The sequence below is a fragment of the Mus musculus genome, chromosome 16, assembly GCF_000001635.26.
Source record: "Mus musculus strain C57BL/6J chromosome 16, GRCm38.p6 C57BL/6J".
NCBI lineage: Eukaryota > Metazoa > Chordata > Mammalia > Rodentia > Muridae > Mus > Mus musculus.
Window position 1 is genome coordinate 24,589,075 of NC_000082.6, and position 21,370 is coordinate 24,610,444.

General features: G+C 41.4%; 1 protein-coding gene across 9 annotated transcripts in view; it reads left to right on the forward strand.

Moving 5' to 3' along the window:
• Lpp (LIM domain containing preferred translocation partner in lipoma) overlaps positions 1-21,370 on the forward strand; it is a 599,229-nt gene that overhangs the window by 195,725 nt on the left and 382,134 nt on the right. For 8 of the 9 annotated variants that reach the window (NM_178665.5, XM_017316922.2, XM_030249029.1 and 5 more), the window contains one exon: positions 19,042-19,243. In NM_178665.5, coding sequence (NP_848780.3) covers positions 19,051-19,243 — 193 coding nt within the window. In that variant the 5' untranslated portion in view covers positions 19,042-19,050. Of the gene's footprint in view, positions 1-637; positions 5,817-19,041; positions 19,244-21,370 lie in introns of those variants that run through there. The other variant, XM_030249030.1, reaches the window with a different exon arrangement.

Genomic DNA, 21,370 nt, shown 5'->3' on the forward strand with positions numbered 1-21,370 from the left:
TATATTTTAGGTGGTATATTGCAGAAATGACTTTAGGCTCTAAATTAAACACCAAGAGCTAAACCTCATCTTTCCTTTGCTTTAAGTGTTTTCTACTATATAAATTTTGCTGCGATTACCTCTGTTAATGCATATACCAGAGTTCCTTAGAAATCTCAAATGTAAGGTCTGGTGGCTGAGATGTCAGGGGTTAGAAGCTAACATTGTATATTTTATTAATACCTATTGATGATTTTTTTCTCTATGTGATGTTTCTGTGACTTTTGTAGAAATGTGTAAGTCTCAATATATTCTCGATTATTCTCACATAAATTATCTATTTTTGTATTAGAGTTTTCTGTTTATGTAAGGGTGACTATGTCTCCATACTTAGCCTAATCCCATAGTCCATTTGAAACAGAATAATTTGTAAGGTTAGTATTCCATTCATAGCAAACAAAAAGTAAACGTTCTAATAATCATTATGAGTTTCTTTACAAAGGAGGTCTTATAAGCTGCCCTTTGAGTAAATTGAGAAATATGCCTTATTTTATAATAAAAAATATAGAGACTGCTGAGTGGTCCTTTATGCCTCCAGTTCCTGTAGTCTCAGCAATTTTCAATCCAAGTATTCTTGAAGTTCTTTTTTTTTTAAACTTAGGTTTTTAGTGTTTTGAGAATTTCATACATGAGTGTTATATTTACATCATTTTCACCTATCTCTCTCCCCACCAATTTCTCCCTAATTTCCACACTTCTGCTTAAATCTGTGACCTCATAGTCTTCAATTATTATTGTTTATATAAACACCTATGTTTGTGTGATTAGTCCTCAGACACACACACACACACACACACACACACACACACACACACACACACACACACACACTTTTCTATATTTTCCCTTCTGAGTCCTGAGTGTTGTTTGTATGTATATGTTTAGATTCATTTCCTCTTATAAATGAATAACCAATTAGGAGTTCATCCTTGGGAAAGATGGGTTCTCTGTCTCTCTTGTCATTGGTTGCCCATAGCTCTTCACTTCACTAGCCTGATCAAGTTTCCCTCAGCCCTATTGCTACATCAACAGGTATTGTCACTATGCTGGTCTTAGTTAGGCAGCCATATTATGGAGACTTCATGGACACAGTTACATAAATATACAAGGCCACTGTGAAGCCAATGGTATAGTCTTCTGTTTTTATTTTTAATTTTCTGTCCCCTTTTCTGCAATATTCTCTGAGCCATAGGTCTAGGCCTTGCCTTGCCTTGCAAATATATATTTGGGGCTAGGCATTCTGTGGCCCATTGTACTTAGCCTTATAACGAGCTATGGGTTTCTATAATTATTTTCCTGTGCTGAAAAAAGAAGCTTCTTGTGTTGGGGATGTGGGCTACATTTGCCTATTGGCATAGGGATAACTATTTAGGATGCAGTTAGAAAGTATGCTGGGTTAGGGAAGTGTCAGTAGTGGGCTCTCTTCTAGGGATCATGAGCTCACAAACTACAGGTAGTTGGTCAGCTTTATAGTAGCAGGGAGAGTTGAATTCTCTTCCATTGAACTGGCTTCAAGTTCAGTGGATGCTGATAGTGCACAATGTATTAGTGCCACTACTGTAGCCGTGGGGATACCTTGCTGGACAGGTGGGTGTGGTTCCTAGACTTGCAGGCTTGGTATGCCTGCTGATTGTGCTCTAGCCTGGCAGTTTGCATGCTCCTTCTGGATGCTCTGCAGGGAGGATTCTTGCAAGGTGATTCCTGCTGGATTCCTCCAAGTTCTGAGTTTAATGTGCTGTGTCTTCAGAAACAGGACCTTATTTTCAAATCCTGGGAGGCAACCAAGGCTAATGGCATTTGCCTCTGTTTGGAGGAGTCTCTTGGCTAACAACTTGAAGGCAGGTTTTCCATGTTTGTCACAGGGGATTTTGGTAGCTATTCTTTGAGTCCTGGGGGCATTATCATCCCAAGTAGTTAACTCCATTTAATTTACCCCCTCTCTGTATATTATAATTATAACATATAATTATTATATAATATAATTATAATGTATAAGGTTTATATATTCTATATAATGTATTTTTAAGGAAATCTAATATTTCTCTATGGTTTTCAAACAACCATTCTCTATCTATACTCCCCTCCCTCTCCTCCATCTCCCTCCACAGTTAAAGTTCCTCCTTTTTCCCCCTTTCCCCTTCATAGCAACTGTATTCAACCTAGCGCCTTCACCCCCTCCACACCATGGGCTCTTCCACTAACCATGGTTCTTTTTACCTTCATGGCTTCTGCAGGCAGTCTAGATTGCATATACCCATATTTATGGATTTGCAGCTAGGATCCACGAATGGGAAAGAATAGGCAGTGTTTTGTCTTGCTTGGTCTGGGTTACCTCAGTCAGTATAATAGTCTATAACTCAGGCCATTTACTTGCAAATATCATAATTTAACTTTTCTTGGGTCCAGATGGATTCACAGCAGAATTCTACCTATCTTTTCATTCCTTCAATGAAGCCAGTAGCACAGAAATGTTTTAACATACATAGGTCAATAAACATTATAAGTTACATAAATAAACTTAAATAAATTCCATGATCATCTGAATAGATGGAGAAAAGTCCTCTGACAAAGCAACTTGCTCTCATGTTAACAACATGCCCTTCTAGAGTGGGGAAGACTGGAGGAAACATATTCCATCATATGGCATATGTACAAACCAATAGCCAATATTATCCTAAATGAAGAAAAATAAAACCAGGGATTAGACAGCTGTCTACTACCCCTATTTCTTTTCAACACACTGCTTGAAGCACTAGCTAGAGCACAGGGACAAAAGAAGGAAATTACAGAGCTAGAAATAGCAAAAGGAGAAATCAAGTCACTTGGTTTTCAGATGATTTGATATTTTACATAAAGACCCTATATGATATGATATTATGCATCTGACATCCCCAAAATTCCACCAGAAAACACCGAGAAATGATCAACGCCTTCAGCAAAGAGGCAGGGTACAAAATCGACTTATAAACCTTCCTGTGTACCAATGCCAGACTCACAGAGAAAGAGATCATGGAAACAGTCCCATTCTCAATAGCTTGAAAAAAAGCACCTGTGAATATGCCTAGCCAAGGAGCTGGAAACTTCTGCAGTAGAACTTTAAGTCCCTGAACAAGATACTAAAAGATAGAAAGACCACCCGAGTTCCTGAATTATTAGAATCAATGTGGCTATCCTACCAACAGTAACTTACCTTATGTCCTACCTGAAAGTATTTGAACTGCCATTCCCCTGGATGATTTCTGAATCCGCCTTTGCCTGTTGAATGCTAAAATCATCTCTTTGGATAACATCTGCTTTTATATTTCTCTCCATCTAGGCTAGTGGTTCTTAACCTTCCTAATGCTGTGACCCTTTAATGCAGTTCCTCTTACTGTAGTGAACCCCAACTGTAAAGTTACCTTCATTGCTACTTTATAGCTGTAGTTTTGTTACTGCTAGGGATCATAATAGAAATATTTTTGAGAGAGAGGTTTGTTGAAGGTTTGTCATTGCACACAGATGAGAATCATTGATCTATGCAAATGCACCTATAGGCTTTGAACTGTCAGGGTCCTATTTCACTGCCCATCTCGGTTCCTTTTCCTCTTAGGTAGAACTGAAAGGATGAAGTTGCTTTCATGAGCTACTTAGAAATTCCTTTGTAAAAATATTTTCCATCAAAAACGGTTGAATTGAAATATATCTTTCTGTCTTCTATGTCTTTCTTCTAGTCCCTCTCATGTCCTATTGATTGCTTCTTTTTGTTATTATTTTACATACGATGAAAAATGCATAAATATATGCATGTAACCTGCTATATCCATTTTATGTGGCTAAACAAGATCTGAGTAATGCTACCAGGAAACATGTTGATACAGAAAGAGGAGATCTCATTTGTCCCTCCCCTAGATGCATAACTGCAGCCAAATAAGACCTTTGAGAAGGGGAGGAGATTAGCCTGTCCCAGGGAAGAGCCCCAATTGGTTATCCAATACTAAGTGGCCAGTCTGAAATCAAATACCTGCAGGCCTTCTTTAGAAAAATCACATTTTTTAAATTTAAATACTTGCTTACTTGTCTGTACATGCTTGTTTTCATGTATGTTAAGGTATCTGTAGAGTCCTGAAAAGCCAGTGCATCCCTTGGAGGGAAGTTAGAGGTTGCTTAGAGCCAGTTGTCATGGGAGCTGTGACCCACATTCTGTTCTTTCCAGCTGCATTTGAAAATGCTGGCACTTGTGAGCTTCTGCACGTGGAGGCCAATGCTGCCTTTGGATGTCTCTCCTCTGGGGCTGTCCACCTTGTTGTTTTGAGACAGGGGCTCTCACTTAGTTTGGAATTCAATGATTCTGTTAAGATGGTTGGCTAGTCTCTTTCTTCCTCCACCTTCCTGGCATTGAAGTCACAAATATGTACCACCATGCTTGGCTCTTTCATCTGGATTCTAGGGATCCAGTGTTAGTCCTTGTGCTAGCAAGACAGCCCATTGTTTACAGAACATTTTCCCAAGCCTTAGATACTCCCAACAGCACCCGTGCTAAGATGATTATCCCTATGTGCAAATGTAATTTTCTCAGGGTTGGGTCCCATGTTCTTGGTGTGTCATAGTTGAAATGTTTATGCTGCCCCTCCCTGCAATCTTTCCATTGTTGTGTGTGCTACAGGAACTGAGAGGATTGTGACAGTCTCAGCTGGTTTCTCTTCTCGTTTAGACATCATTGTTTGTAACAATTCTGAACGTCGTCTTTCCCCACCTATCAGATTGTAAGATTATTGCTATACTTAATTTTCTTTTGTTACCCTGGCTTGAGAATATTCACTTATAACTTTCCTTTGAAATGCCTTTGTTAATAATTTTCCCTTCTGTATATATTTTACACACACACACACACACACACACACACACACACACACACACTCATGCAGTCATTATTTCACTTGACTTTGATCCAGGTACAGAATATTTTCACTTAGAGCAGAGGACACTGAAGCCTGTGATGGCTGAGAGCAGAGCCTTGTTCACTGCTGGATGATGGAGCAGATGCAACCACCAGCATCCTGGATCTTCTTGCCATTTTTCATCTTGTTTCCCAAACTCCTTCTATGTTCTGAGTCTCTGGCCGTTTTCTTTGGGGCATGAGTGATTTAGTGATTTCTCTTGAGCCCTACGTGTTACTGCCTCAAGCGCCTGTTCCCCTGCTTTCCACTGGTCTCTGTCCCCAAGAGGATCCAGGGTGTGCAAGTGTCCCTCCTTCACTTAAGATGTTGGTGAGGGACTGAGTTCCCTGGAATTCTTATAGTCCCGCAGGCATTTCCTGGGATTTTTGCCTCTTAGGCATTGTAAGTGTAGATTGTTACAGTCTGAATATTTGGGGTCAGATCTGAAAACTTGGGGTCAGGGATTCTTTTGTTCCTTAAGGTGTGTTGGGTCTGTTTCTAGTTTCATGACCTTTGTTTCTTTACTTTCGTCTTTGAGGGAATTGAAAGGTTAAGTTTTGTTATAGCTGGAATCCAAGTAAATTCCCTCATGAGCAGAAAGACAGAGTTCGGAGAGAATGGACTTCCCCTGTGTGTTGTCTTTAGTTACAGAAACAGTCAGTGGTGGAACCTGGGGCAGATTGCTGAGAGTCGATATTTTTGGCACCTGTTGGTTTCATCGTCAACACTGTGTGTTGAGCCTGAATCTTCCCAGAACGCCTCAGAAGTTCTGAGAAGGTCTGGGTGCTCTCTGGGTGGCTCCTGGATCCCTGGGATGGCTCTATTGCTCAGCAAAGGCATCATCAACACAGACATCACCAGGTACCTAGACACAGCTCTTCCTTATAAAGTATTTTTGTTGCCCATTTGTGAATCCGACTTTTAGAACATTGAAGGTTTTCTTTTTTCCATTTAAAATCAAGGTTTGCTATAAGAAATGATATGCTGAAGCCGGGCGTGGTGGCGCACGCCTTTAATCCCAGCACTCGGGAGGCAGAGGTAGGCGGATTTCTGAGTTCGAGGACAGCCTGGTCTACAGAGTGAGGTCCAGGACAGCCAGGGCTATACATAGAAACCCTGTCTCGAAAAACCAAAAAAAAAAAAAAAAAAAAAAGAAATGATATGCTCTAGGTATTCAATAGAAAAGATTCAATAGAGAGGTTTAGCTCAGAAATGATCAGAAAGACTATTAGGGAGTAGTTGCTAAAGTGAATAAGTATCTAGACTTGAATCCCAGAAATACAGTTAATCCCATTTTTTATAGGCAAGAAAGAGAACAGTCACCTGGCTTTTTCTCAACTGTTGAGTTCAAGAAAGTACCAGTGTATTCAGAAAGGTGTAACTGGCGTCTCAGACACGAGATACAGCTACCCTCTGTCCCAACTCCTGCTTGATAAGCACCCATGCTGAAGAATGACTGAGTATGTCAGTACTGAAGATTTCCATGCCCTCCCACCAGGTTTCCAATAGGAAACAGGCAGAATGACAAGACAAGGCCTTTGGCTCACCCCAATCTTCCAAATCTCAACACAGTGCATATATTTTGGCAGAATTTCTTATAATCCATACCTACTGACAGTGCAGCCACTGTGTTGTGTGGCCAGCAGAAATGCTGACTCAGCACTCATCATACTTAGTTTTTAGGGATTTTTTACAAATGTTGTATGGCTTGAATGTGTAGTAAATACTCAAATAGGGAGTTCTTAAGTCTCAGCTGTCAGGGTCATTTATTATATAACAGTTTACTTTAGGGAAACCCTTTGGGGAATTCCTGTTTATGAAACAAAGACCTTAAGAAGGGAAGACCATGGCCCAGGAGAGTATTCTAAACTGTTTTAGTTTCACCATTTTGGAAAGTACTAGAGGGAGATCCAGAATATTACAATCATGGTCACCGTGTCAGGGTGAGTTCTGTCTTAAAGACAGGTTGCCAAATTCTTACTCTGTGGTTTCAGCTGTACATTGTTCCTTACCTAGCCTTAAATGCATGCTTAGAATTTGTAGTAGAAATCAAATAAAAGGTTTTTTTTAAACATATATTAAATAGAGATATGACCTGTTAGCCTGTAAAAAGTTATTCTAATTTCCTTTTTTTACATCTGTAACCCTGACTTAGAAATGTGAACACTGTTGGCCATTCTGCTCCGTCCTCCATGGTGCCAAGGGAGTTTCTTGGAGCCCATGGTAGATGCTCCCTTTTTATGTTTCAAAGGAAGACCCAGGTCAAGCTCTGGCAATACTCAAAACAAATGAGATTTTATAGTTAAGGGAATACTGGCCACGGGGAAGATGGCTGACACACATGTGCTTGCAGTGTCTCAGCTTATCTCCATAGCATGTGACATTTGTCACTTTAGGAGAAGGCTCAGGCACTGGGCATGGGTTAGTTTACACTCTTGTTTTCTTTATGATGCCTGGAATGTACTTATCCATTCTTTACATTTTTAAATTATTATTTTTTGAGATTTTATTTGGTTTTATTTTGTGTTTATTTTTGCCCGAATGATGTCTGCTCCCCACATGGATACAGTGTTCACACAAGCTAGAAGAGAGTGTTTGATCTTCAGGGAGTAGAGTTCGAGATGCTTGTGAACTGCCATGTAGGTGCTAGGAATTGAGTCCTGGAAGAGCAGCCAGTGCTCTTAACTGCTAAGCCATCTCTCTATCCCTGTCTTTCCTTCTTAATTGGGGATACATGCTCTGGAGTAAGAATTTCTAATTTCTGTCTCCTTCGGCTAATTGCTTAGAGTAACTGTAATCCAATTTCCACACAGGAGAGGTTCTTAACTCTCTGAAACCCCTGGACCACTAGCTGAATATATTTGAGATTCACTTGTATCAAGTGTACCAGGCATTGTCACAATGCCTTGCCTTTCTTTGCCTGTATTGCTTATTATCCCGTTGGAGATACTTTGAAGAGGTTCTTGTTAATGGATACACCAACCAAAATCGCAGGCATAAATTGAATTTACAGTCACTCTAATTATGAGGAACCATGGAGAATAGTGCCTGACATATGATCTATAATGATTCAAACTTAGAGCTTAACTCTTAGCACCCCGCAACCTTTATGGTTTTGTGTGTGCGTGTGTTTGTGTGTAGTAGTAGTAGTAGTAGTAGTAGTAGTAGTAGTAGTAGTAGCAGCAGCAGCAGTAGCAGCAGCAGTAGTAGTAGCCACTGCAGTAGCAATGGTAGTAATGGTAGTAGTAGTATAATGTAGTGGTAGTAGTTATAATAATATTAGTGTAGTAGTAGTAATATAATAGTAACAATAGTAGTAGTAATAGTAGTACTAATAGTAGTAATAGTAGTAGTAGAGTACTAGTAGGATAGTAGTAGTAAGTGTATAATAGTAGTAGTAGTAATAGGATAGTAGTAGTAAGTATATAGTAGTAGTACTACTAATAGGATAGTAGTAGTACTAATAGGATAGTAGTAGTAAGTGTATAGTAGTAGTAGTACTAATAGGATAGTAGTGGTAAGTGTATAATAGTAGTAGTACTAATAAGATAGTGGTAGTATGTGTATAGTAGTAGTAGTACTAATAGGATAGTAGTAGTAAGTGAATAGTAGTTGTAGTACTAATAGGATAGTAGTAGTAAGTGTATAGTAGTAGTAGTACTAATAGGATAAGTACAGTAGTAGTACTTATCTTCACTGGCTTTGGAATATTTAGTCAATTTAATATGGTTTTTATACATTTTGGCTTTTTTAGCATAGTGATTAAAAAAATTATTCAGTAGGCTTAATACCAGTACTCTCTTAGAAAGAGACTTAAAATGGACTAACCCCGTTGCTGTGATTCCGACAGTGAGCTTGAATAGCCAGGCTCAGCTGCTATTGGTCAGTGGCTCACCAGATATTGCCTTATTTCAAAATCATGAAATAAAAGTAAATCAATTTCCCACATTCAGGAAACAGTCTGCAGTTGAACATAGCCCAGTTGTTTCACTGGGGAGTGTATAATTGCAAACATGACCTTTCTTACATAGCTTGAATTAGTGACACATTTCTATCAAAGGTTTGCTTGGCGTTCATATCATTTCACATACTGAGAAACAGTCTATTTAGATGTTTTAATGAATCAAAACTTATTATTTGAAAGCATAGCTATATGTACAGGGTTAACTCTTCTTGTTCCCTAAAATTCTCTCCTCAGTTTGATTGAAAGTTTCCATGGCCCTTACCATCTCTTTCGTTTCCTGTTACTTGTGCATTTAAGAAAGTTAACATAGATACGTACATTTGTATTTCATTGTTAAAACAAATTTAAAATCACAGAGTTTATCCTAAAATCGAAATTCAGTGATATTAAACTCTAGTAAACTTGAGTGACCAAACTTCAAACACTTAAGATAGTTTGTGCAGAGTGGTGGGAATCAGGGGCACACTGATAGGCTTCGGTGAGCACTGTGGTGTTGACTACATCTGCATTAAACACAGTTGTACAGACAAACATGAGGTGTTTGTCCATCAATAAATAACATTCTCATAATAAAAAATAAGATATTTCTACCCTTTCAAGTTATTACTAAGATGGGCTTTGTTGTCTCATGCTTATTTTTGTTAGGATACAAACAAAAGTATTAAAAAATTAAAAGCAATTAAAACGCACCTCACATGCTAGTAAAATTCCATGGCCTATGTAATGGGTCCAGCCGACTTGTAAACAGATCACTACAGCGTGCCTTTAAGACAAGTTTGAGCATGCTGCTCAGGGAACACGGAGGAATGAGCAGCAATTAGCCTGGAGACCTGAACACTTATTGGTATGTTTAAGAGGAGAGATTCCAGATAAGCACCGAGGAGACACCTGAGCTTTATTAGGGATTATATAGTTTACTTTTCTCATTATCACTTTCTCTTCCCGTTGGAACGGCAAAACCTTTGTGAATTAGGCACACAGCCTCTTAGGTATATTCAGGTTTCCACTTTCAGAAGTAGATTTCCTGAATGCAGACAAACTCAGGTTATTCTCTGTCCCTTATTTCTAGTTATACACATTCACATACATGTACACATACAAGTTGTACACATTCACATACATGTACACATACAAGTCTGTTGTTTGCATCAGAGACTTAGAAGAAGCCGCCCCGGGACCACATTTTTATGTGTGCATAGGGCAGTGCATAGGCGAGCAATGTCGTCCATCATAGAGGATAAAATGCTATGGGAGCGATTCAAAGTAAAAACCATTTGTTATTTTAGAACTGGGGAAACTGCGATGCTGTTTTCTTGCTCTCTGTATCAGGCGGAGCCATTGCTGTTGGATGTGATTTAGTGCAAAATGTCAGGGAGCTCTGTTTTCCCTGTGATCTTTCCCAAGGTTGTTGGGAGAGAAAGACTGTTTACTCCCAGGCCCAAGAGTTGTCTTTTATCTAGTCTGCCTGGTTATCATCCACCAAGCAATTATGTTACTGACTAGCTTAGTGAAACCTACCACTCTGAGTTTTCTTTGCTTGTAGGGCATTTGGGTTTGCTCCCTGCCTCCTAACTGCTCTGCTAAGTTGGGTAAGCACTTTCACCTTCTCTAAATCTGTAGAGGTTTTCTTCATGTTACGTTCCAATTAGAAGAAACACATTAGTTCCTGATGTGTGTAGGGACTCTCAGTGACCTCTTATGTCTCTCTAGCTTATCTTGTCTGCTGTCAACTATCTTTTCTTTCCCTATGACTACTAAGACAACATAAGGGCAGCTAGGCTTGTCCACCCTATCCTAGCTTTCTCGGGAGCCCTGGACCTCATTCTCCTTGGTGTTGTTTCCCCACAGCTCCTTTTTCCGGTGATACTGTGAATTTGAAGGGACTGTGTGTTATGGGGCCTGTCTCTATTCTGTGCCCCCTCTGATGACAGTGACTCACTCACAGTTACTCACTGAGACCACTGAGACCTGATGCTTCTCCTTTTTCGTTACTGCTCGGTTCCTTTAGTGTGTCGTCGTCCCCCCACCCCCCCCTCGCCACAGTGTTGCCAGGGGCAGCAAGCACATTGTTACATTGTTGCTTTCTGTAGGAGTACCTTTGTGCCAGGCAGGTCAAGAGTCTGTCTGGACTCTTTCTCTACCTCTCCTTACTCTTACCTCCTCATCTGGGGTGTGGTGGGGGTGGGGGTACTTAGGAATTCCTAGTAACTAGAACATGGTCTTACCGGAATCCTCAGTTGACTCAGCTATAGTTTTGGGGAATTGTGGGACATGAGAATTGGACAGAATTTTGGAAATAAAGTAATTTTAGTTTACAGATAAGGAGATGTATTGAAGCTGGAAGATGTGCAAGGGCTAATGTCAGAGCGCTCTGTGACGGAGGGAGCGATTGCTGCCGAGTGTGCTGTGTCTACGTCTAGTGCTGTTTCAAGTATTTCCAGTGTCTTTGAGAGAGCCTATATAAAGGGTTGGCATTTCTGTGGAGTTGTTCTCCTTGCTCCCTCTGAGCAATGCCAGCTGTCCATGTAGGGAGAGGGGCTTGAAGCCAGTATTCTTCCAAAGCTGTCTCTCTCTCCAGAGAAAGAAGTTCAGTTGAATACATGACATTTTCAGCCCATGGCAGACCCTGCTTTGCCCTTGCTGCTCTGGGTAGCCTGATGCTTCAGAACATGATTGAGTTCGCTGCTTCCCTAGCAATTGTGTGTAATTTTCAGCCCGCCTCCTTCTTCGGTGCTGCCTGCCCACGCTTCCGTCACATGCTGCAGCGTACCTGCTTTGTAATTACGCTGCTAGGGACTTACCTCCACAGCGTGGAAAAGGTTTGCCTAACGTGCTTATTTACTTGCACACAGTAAGTCTTGATTGATACCTTGGTAATCACTGAGATTAATCTGAGACTTCCTCCCACAATGGGGAGGGTCAGAGAATTAGGAAACAGGTGTCAAGGAAAGGGAGAAAAGAGAGTTGTGCTTCCTCTGATGAGCTGAGAGGAAAATTATAGATGATTTGTGATCTCCAGACCTAACTTTACTTGTTTTTTTAAATAGTTATCTTGTCAGGATTTCTTCAAAATTCATGTAAGCAGATTCACGTATAGAATCCCCTCCCCCATTCAACTGTGGCACAGTCAGACAAGGACATTCGCTCCCTAAGTGTAAAAGTTGCATTGCAGCCTCCTGTCTGAGCTGGAAGCTGGTTCTGAACTATGAAGGTCAAGCAACCTCCAGCCAAATACTGCTCTGTAGTACAGGGTGAACGGCTATACCTGAGACATCTAAGCACATCCTTACATTTAAAAAGGTAACAATAGTTCTGGGATCAGCCCACCAAGCACAGTGCTCTGTGTTCAGATCCTGGCATGGGAGGCAGTTGAAAAGGAGAAGGAAGGAGGGAAGAAAAGCCTCTTTGAATTGCATTGAAAATTCCTTATTCAAGTCAAAATGACCATCACCAAACACAAAGAACTAACACTGGTAAGGATACAGGTGAAGAGGAGCCGTTTCACATAAGTACCACTGGCTCATGAAAATCTCTTCAAAAGCCATAGAACTTGCGTATGGCCAAGCTGCACGATGCTGTGTATAGACCTGACCTCTTCTCGCTCTGCCTACAGCAGAGAGACAGCTCCGTACTCAGTCATTACAGTTCAGTTCACACTTAGGCAAGTTATAGAGTCAGTCTCTATGCTACCCAATGAAAGATGGGAAAGGACTGTAACATATGCATACAGTGGGGTTTCATTAGGCTACAAAGACCAAAGATTATTTCTAGGAAATTGTGCACAACTAAAGATCATACATGTGTAAGGGACAAAGACTAGATTCCTAGGGCTAACACCATGGTTTTCATGGATGTGGAATGAAAAAAGGAATATGTAAATAGACAGAGAGCTATATGGAGGAGGAAGGGACCAGGGGGAGGCAGGGCAAGAAAATAACAGGAGGATTGAATATGTTCAGAGTATATATAAAATGTATGAACTTATCATAATGAAATCCAGTGTTTGTATAATCAATAATGCTAACAAGAATCTTACAGCAGGGGTTTGGTAATTCTAGCAAGGCACTGACATTTTCATGGGGAGGCCAGTCTCAGAAAAACCTTCATGGTTTAAACAGGAATGCATTGTTTAAGTCTTAATGCTTGTTCAAATAAAGAGTCTGTTGGTGATAGACATGAATGTTCAACTGAGTCCGCCATGCACTTTTGCTGTCTCAGCTGCAGCTTGTCAGTTCCTACACCATTAAATTAGTGAGTATTAATTTCTGTTCTCCCCCTTAATCTCATCAGCTTGCTGAGCACACATTGACAGAGCAGTTACTGAGGAGCTATGCAAATTAGAGATTAATGTGAACGTTTTATACCACTTACTCTCCTCTCTGGAGTCAGAACGTCTATACAAAGAGTCTTGGCCTATGTCTTAGTGGTCTAGTGCTAGCTTGCCAAACACTAGAACCTTTGAATCCCCACCAGTGCAAGGTAAATAATCAGGGAGATCCCACACAAGCTTAGCTTGGAGGTCGTTTTAGAACCCACAATTTGATGCTTATAGCACCAGATGTTGCATAAGGCCATATAGCAGGTGGTTGGTCTTCAGTAATCTTAGAAATGCTTATAGAATTGCATGTTAATTTGGAGAAAAGAAAAAGGGAAATCTGATCAAATATCAGTTCTTTCTGTTCACAAATACCAGTGAGTTGGCATTTATATACGCAAGCTAAGGCTTCCTCAGCATCCGCTGGCCCTCAGGTCTCCTTCCTCGACAGGGAAGGGGCCGATCATCAGTTTGCTCCTTTGAATACCTTGCCTTCTCTATGGCTGGGATGTGTTGAATATTGTCTTCATCAGCCTATGATTGTGGAGTATGAGAGAAAGAATGTTTTATAATCACTGCAATCCTTGGTAAGTATGGAGGTGCCAAGATTCCAAACCACTCATTTCACAAAGATAGAGGACAGCAAAGAAAACACATTCAAGCTTTTTTTAGGTTTGCAATTTGTTAGCGGGTTATCTTAATCAATCTGTGTAACTCCTTAGAACCTTACTTTGTGTGTACGTATGTGTGTGTGTGTGTGTGTGTGTGTGTGTGTGTGTGTGTGTGTTTGTTGGGGTTATGGGTCTAGGTATTGAATTCAAGGCCTTGCAACTACAATTCAAATGTTCTGCCACTGAAGTCGTTCCCTGACCCCAGGCTTATGTTCTTGATTTTGACCTGCAGGTCATGGTAATAGATCCCCAGATAGCAGTGTGATGAGTCCGTGGGCATTACAACAATCTCGTCACAAACAGTCAGACAGCCCTCAGGAAACACTTGGTATTTCTTGTTAATCTGTGGCTTTGCTGTTCCTATAATTGCTGGGGAGAGATGACAGCGAGCCTTAGAGAATATGATCAGTGAAACCATGTCGGCTCACTGTACTTGCTTTGCATGTAGCCCAGACCTTGGAGGGATGGGGCGGGGCACAGTCTCTAACTTTTTAGCAGCAGGCGTGTTGCTGGGATCAGGGCTGTTTCTTCTGCTTGCTATCTCTGGGTGCTGTGGCTTCATTTTCAGTGTCAGGAGAGGACTGGGGAAGGATCCTCTCTTTCACTTCTTGCTTCAGAGGTTCTAAGCCTAGAGTGAAACTTACCTCAGGGCAGAGGAAGTAAGACCAGGGTTGGAAGGTACAGCAAAGCCCACTCTTACCCTGCCTGCTTGTACTTTCACTGGGCCTGTCTCTGAGAAGCTAAGGAGGGGTCTTGACTGGTTTTTGTCAGTTCATGCATTTCTCAGACTCTTTTATCAGAAACAAGTTTAAGATTTAGACGTAGAAAACAACCATAAACCATAGGAGTGGTTTTGTAATTTACAGATGTTCAGTTGTCCAACTTTAGATATATATATTTTTGTGTTAAAAGTCACTCTAATTTAACTGAGATTCAAATTAGGGCCAGAGGGACTCCATGTTCATACTGTTGGATTTATTATTTTCTTGGATCCATCTTGCATGAACTAATATCCCTATGTCCCTCAATATGCTTTGATTTGTTTCACTTTTCTTCTCTCTCTCCCTTCGTCCTTCCCTCCCTCCCTCCCTTCCTCCCCTTTCCTCCTTCCTTCGTCCTTCCCTCTACCCTTTATTCTCTCCCTGTCCATCCTTATGTCTATAAGTGTATATGTGTGTTGGGTTAGGTAAGAGGAGAACTTTCGGGTGTCAGTTTCCCTCTTTGAGGCAGTATCATTTTTTTCCCCACTGTGAGGAATATCTTAGATCTCCTGGGGACAATGCTGTCCCTATCTGCCATCTCACTGTAGTAACACTGAGATCACAGTCACACACTATCGTTTCCTGGCTTATGTGTAGTCTGGGAATTTGAACTTGGGTCCTTACATGTGCATGGCAAGTACATTTCCCACTGAGCCATCCCCTCAGCCCCTGTGTTGTTAATTCTTGTCATTGTTCTCCCTCATGTTATATTTCACAACTGCATAGCCTTCTAAGTCCCGATGGGAGCTGCCTCTCCCAGCCTGCACTAGTTCTTTGACAGCTCCTCCAGTTTCTCAGTATAGCATCTTTTCTAGGCTACTCTCCTTCCTTGCATTTAGATGAATGTAACTCCCCCAGACTATACTTTTTGAGTGAAGGAGGGGAATCTAATTCATCTAGAGAACTAGTAACAGACATATAAGTTTATTTGATCCTTAAGTTAATAAGTGTTTTCATTGAGTTCTTATCATGAACTAGACCTTGGCGTTATAATATGGTAAGGAGTTGTGTTCTCCAGGATTGGGGAGTTTACTTTGGGGAGCATGCATGTAGCTGATCACCTGACCATTGTGTGCAGCAGGGTAATGTGCTGGTGTTGAGCAGGGTTTGCAGCTGAGCAAAGGATTAAAAGCATCCTTTACATCCTGAAGACCTAGCTGGAAGTAATCCCCAGGACATAAAGGATGCATTATGGATAAGAAATTATTTGTAACTAAGGGATAGCTTGTGAGAATGGGTAAAATCTTGTGCAGAAAATGAATTTTCTGGAAGATATAAATGCTATCACATTATCTTAGAAGTATTATCACAACAGCTATTAGAAATAGCTTTTAGTATCTGTTATTAAATAAAGTAGCATCGCATATAGAAGTATTTTTATTGAATTACGATGAACCTTTAAAGATCAGATTATTCAGGGTCATTATTAAGTTAGGTGAGATTGCACTCGGATTTAAAACATCTGGGCGAAAAACTAATAATAAAAGAAAGGAAAGAGGCCAAGAGCATGCCACTGCTGACCTTTGACCTCATGCACAGAATATAAGTAAAAGTTTTAATTTTTCCATGAGTTTAGCAAAGCACCGTGTTTGTGACTTAGGCTTTTTTTCTTCATAATATTGAAAAAATATTTTAATATCTAGAAATCTATCAACAGGATTCATTACATACCAAGTAGGAGGCAAAGTGATTGTGCTGGTAGATGCCAATAGGGGAGGAGAGGTGTGCTGTGGGTGCTGATGGGGAGGGAGAGGTATACTGATTGATGCTGATGGGGAGGGGTACTGGTTGGTGCTGATGGGGAGGGAGTGGTGTGCTGATTGATGCTGATGGGGAGGGAGAGGGGTACTGATTGATGCTGATGGGAAGGGGTACTGGTTGGTGCTGATGGAGAGGGAGTGGTGTGCTGATTGATGCTGATGGGGAGGGGTACTGGTTGGTGCTGATGGGAGGGAGTGGTGTGCTGATTGATGCTGATGGGGAGGGAGAGGGGTACTAGTGGATGCTGATGGATGCTAATGGGGAAGGGGAGATGTGCTATACAGTTGTAAGGGGCTGCATGGAGATATGTATGTCAGACAGTATCTTATGATAGTACAATGAGACCATCCAGGAATTTCCAGGTCATTGTAGCATGCATGTAGATTGATAAATTGCTTTTTAGCAAACTAATATTAGTATGGAAAAATACTAGAAGAATCCAGTCAAAGAACCTGCTGTTACTCCCCTTTAGGAGGACTCATTCACATGCAGGAATCTGAGCTGGGGCAACATAAAATCAGGGAGTGGGGCTTGGTACCCAGGGATTGGAAGGAAATGCAGTTGTTCATAGTGGGCACATCATAAAGATGGGCTCAGAAGCATGAAAATTCACTGTAAGCCTTGGGGCACAGTAGACCAGTGGAAGATGCTGTGATGCTTATCTCTATCTAGATGTGGCCTTCATGGTGGGCAGGCCCAGAGTGCCTTCTATATAGATGTGATCCTCATAGAGGGGAAGCCCAGAGCGCTTCCTGTGGAGAAGCAGGCATCATCAGCATAAGTCACATTGCCATGGGGGACAGAGATGACTATGATTTTCATACTGAGTCTTGGATTTTTACTTTTAATTCTGTCCCAATAGTTACTTGTTTCTGTATGTTTGTGTCAGTTGTAAGTAATGTAGAATTGGTCTGCAGGTTTTCAACTTTGCTTCAGAGACCATTACACACTGTATGAGATTGCATTGAAAAATTTTTGTTTTGGAATAAGTCTAGATTTACAGCAAAGGTGTCAATGATGCTATTAATCCATTTTAATATATACAGTTGAAATCTATTCTACGAATATACATAAAGCACCAGAATTTTTTCAATAATTTATTGTTTTGTAGTCACAGTAGTCACATTGAAAGTAAAAATAGTACCATTATTCCAATCCCATAAATGATAAGCTCCATCAATAAGAAAAAGACTTTTTTTTTTCCTCTCTGCTCCATCCTTAGAGAAAGGCTTAGTTTTGGTCTCTTTACATGATTCTAAATGTCAACTAGATTTAAAAACTCTGTTCTTTATTGATTTTGTGGCATACCTTACTGGTAATTTTAGGATATCTAAAATACAGTCCCTGTCTTTTTGTATAGGCTCATAGTTCTCTAATATTTGTATTTCTGTGCACATACACAGGGACCGAGAAGGAAGAGTGGGTTCTGATGCCAGAGGGAAACCAGTATCACCATTGGCTTCAAGCCCCTATGTCTTTATCTCTTTTCTTTCCCTTTTTAAAATCCAGAGTTGTTACCATAGAGTGACACCTGTTTCCTGCTATGTAAAATGACCAATAATTCTCGCTCATTCTCTATGAGAATAGAGGTACACCCACCCCACTTTCATTGCAATGGACAGTATATGCATAAAGTCCTTTAATGTTATTGTATTGGTTTTCTTAAAATCTCTGTGATTAAGGAGGCCAGGAATGTCTCAGTCATAACTTTGACCAGGCCCTCATTTAGGGCTCCTGATCATACTGCTTGTCCGTGGAGTGAGAACATGTGAATTCCCAGCAAGCATGCTACTGTGTCACCTCCTCCTTCTCTCGCAATTGCTTTGTGACATGCTGAGGTCTTCATTTGTTCCTCCATTTGCTGCATGCTTTGTCGCTGTAGACATCTGGAGATAATCATGTAGCCCTCTTAATTAATTCAGTTCAATTAATAAATTACAAGGTAGATTTGGGGCTAGGAGTGGGTACCGGGCACCTTCCGGCCTCCCTGTGCTGGAGAGCTCTTGCAATCAGGCCTGGAGAGCTCTCCTCACCTAGTCTGTAAGACTCTTCCCCAGCAGGTAGGCTGCCGGCAGTGGTGATTGGCGTATCCTGACAGAGAACTCAACTTTCTCTTCACACCGAGTGGATACTCTGATGGAGCAGTGTCTGGGCTGGGTTGGTTATCCCTCATGGAGTTAAAGTAATTTTTTCCAGTTTCTCAGCTTAGTTAGGTGTTACTGGCCATTTCCCTGATTTGCAGGTTCACCATTGGATTGCTGCTGTTGAATATTCTTTGTCTATTCATATACATGTTAGTGTATGTCTCACGTGTTTTGGCAAACAGTGCCTCTGTGCCCCTGCCCCTTTCCAAGTGCCTCTTAGGGTTGGGGATGGGGCAGAGCCTGCATTATACAAAGGACATTTTAAAGTATGCTTCATGTATCTGCTAATGAAATAAATGTTCACTGTTTCTCTAATGCCCGCTGGGTAAATCGAGGATCAACTCTGTGTGCAGAGGTGTCCCTGGCCCCATCACCCATTCCAGCACTTTGATCAACTGCCTTCCTTTTCATATGGCTCTCCAGCCACACTAAACACAGTGTTGTCTGTTTTTCTGTTTTTCTAACTGCAGATTTCCACAATGTCTCACCCATCTTGGCTGCCACCCAAAAGCACTGGTGAGCCTCTTGGCCACGTGCCTGCACGGATGGAGACCACCCATTCTTTTGGGAACCCCAGTATCTCAGTGTCAACACAACAGCCACCCAAGAAGTATGCTCCAGTTGTTGCTCCGAAACCCAAGTATAACCCATACAAGCAGCCTGGAGGAGAGGGTGAGTTCTGGTGACTAGAGTGGGAAATGAGCGTAAAAGATGTGATTTGCTGTAGAGTTGTGTTGGTCGTTTCTCATTATATTTCCTACAGTTTATGAAGTGTCCGGTTTTCCCCAGCTCCCTATTGTCAGTTACACCAACTGCATTTCAGAAACAAAGAGGTTAAATCTCACAGAGTTGGGTTCGTAAAGTAATAAATATCTAGGATAATACATATCCATTGCTATTTATTACTCTAAAACAGAAACATGACCTTTTCAAGTGTGACTCAGAACCTTTCTATAGCCTTATACTCATCCTTCCCTATTCTTCTGTGGGGATATGTTCACCACCCAGTGTAGCTATCAGGCAAGTGCCAAAATGTCACCAAGCAATAGTCCAGTGAGAAAGCATTAGGACACAAACCCTGTGAAATCCCTGGGACCCTGCTGCTGCTTACTCTCTCCCTGGGAGAAGACTGTCCTTGGAGGCCCTGGGTGTTGAAGTCCTAGATGGTTCAGAGCAAACCTTAGTTGCAGTGGTTTTTACTAGCAATGTATTCATTTTACATCAAGTGGATTTTGAATGTCTAGATGAGCTGAGCATCCAGTGTGTGGTTATACTGTGGCTCTCACATTAACAAAGTTGAGCAGTACAGTCTTTGTGGTAGAAGAGACTCCGTATTTATCCCAGTCATGTCACGAGCTCCTTCACACCCATGAAGCAGTAACCTAAGACTAATATATAGAACAGTGTAAGACTTCTAGAAGCTGAGAACAGAAGATGTGCGCTCACAAGATTTCATCTCTTTCTCGATTTTGTGCCCCATCTATCTTCTCAAAAATGACTGTTCTGTTTCTACAGTTGCCATCATTGTGTTCTTAGATACATCTTTTGTATTTGTTGTAGCAATGTTGTGGGGACCTATGTTATGCCCTGTAGTGTTGCCTCTTCTCTCTGTTTTTTTTTTTTTTTTTTTTTTTTTTGAGTCCTTCCCACCTCCCAGCAACCACATCATTAATCCACCCGTTTACCTAGGCCTTTGGCCTCCTGGTGTTTTAGGACTCTTTTCAGAAACAAGATACACATGTCTTGCTTGTGCTAACAAGCTGCAGGCTAAGAGGTTATGAGAAGAAAGGCCAGGCCTCTCTCTATACTGGGTGTTGTGGATCTTTAGGAGTCTCTGTGTGTCCTTCCCTTCGCATTGTCAAGGCATGAGCATGCCTTTCTGGAAAACGTGCTTGCTGTCCATGGACTTCCTGACCCCAGTGTCTGGGCTGGAAGCTTCCACACCCATGTAGGACACTGAACTTCTGCAGGTGACTATGGTCCTTGTGAAGCTGGTTTGCACTGGCTTATTCTCCTCTAAGGGCTGTAGGGTTCATCCTTACTGAAGAGGAGGGAGAGCCAAGGGGTGGCTTCCTGGTTTGTTTCCTTACCATTTCCTTTTGTGTGATTTAGAAGGCACCTTTAGTTCTTCTCCTATTGAGGAATTCAAATAGACTTCTTACTAATCGGGAGAGAACAAAGACAAAGTATTAACACAGAAAAAGGTGTCCATGAGGAAGCTTGTAGTGGATATGGGAGTTAATTATATGCCCAGAGGTTAGATTGTGACTAGAGTCTGCATGAAAACACATGGGCCATCAGGGGAAAAAAAAACATACAATGATGTCTCTTTCATTTCTTCTCTCTGAATGCCATTGAGTCTTAGTGAGACAAGCCCTTAGTTGTCCTCTGCCTTGCCCTGCTCCTGGCTCGTGATGCCCCTGCCTCTACTCCATATGGCAAGGCCACTGAATTGCCCTCACCCCACTCACAGCTTCTTGTCCCTTGCCACCCTATTGCATTTGTTGCCTGCCTGGATCCTGTTGGTAGCCCTTTGCCCACAATGTTTGGTGCATCCTGAACGAGAAGCAGTCACTTCCCTCTCCGCAAGCATGCTACTGTCTCCCTGCAGCATGGCTACACTTCTCACTAATGCTCCACTTGTCTGCACTTACTGAGCATGTAGTGTATGCTGTACACTGCATTCCTCCTCCTGCACTTACTGACCATGCAGTGTATGGCACACACACTCTCTCTCTCTGCGGTATTCAGCTGCCTGTTCAGAGAACCCTCTGAACTAGCTTGCACCCACATCCACAA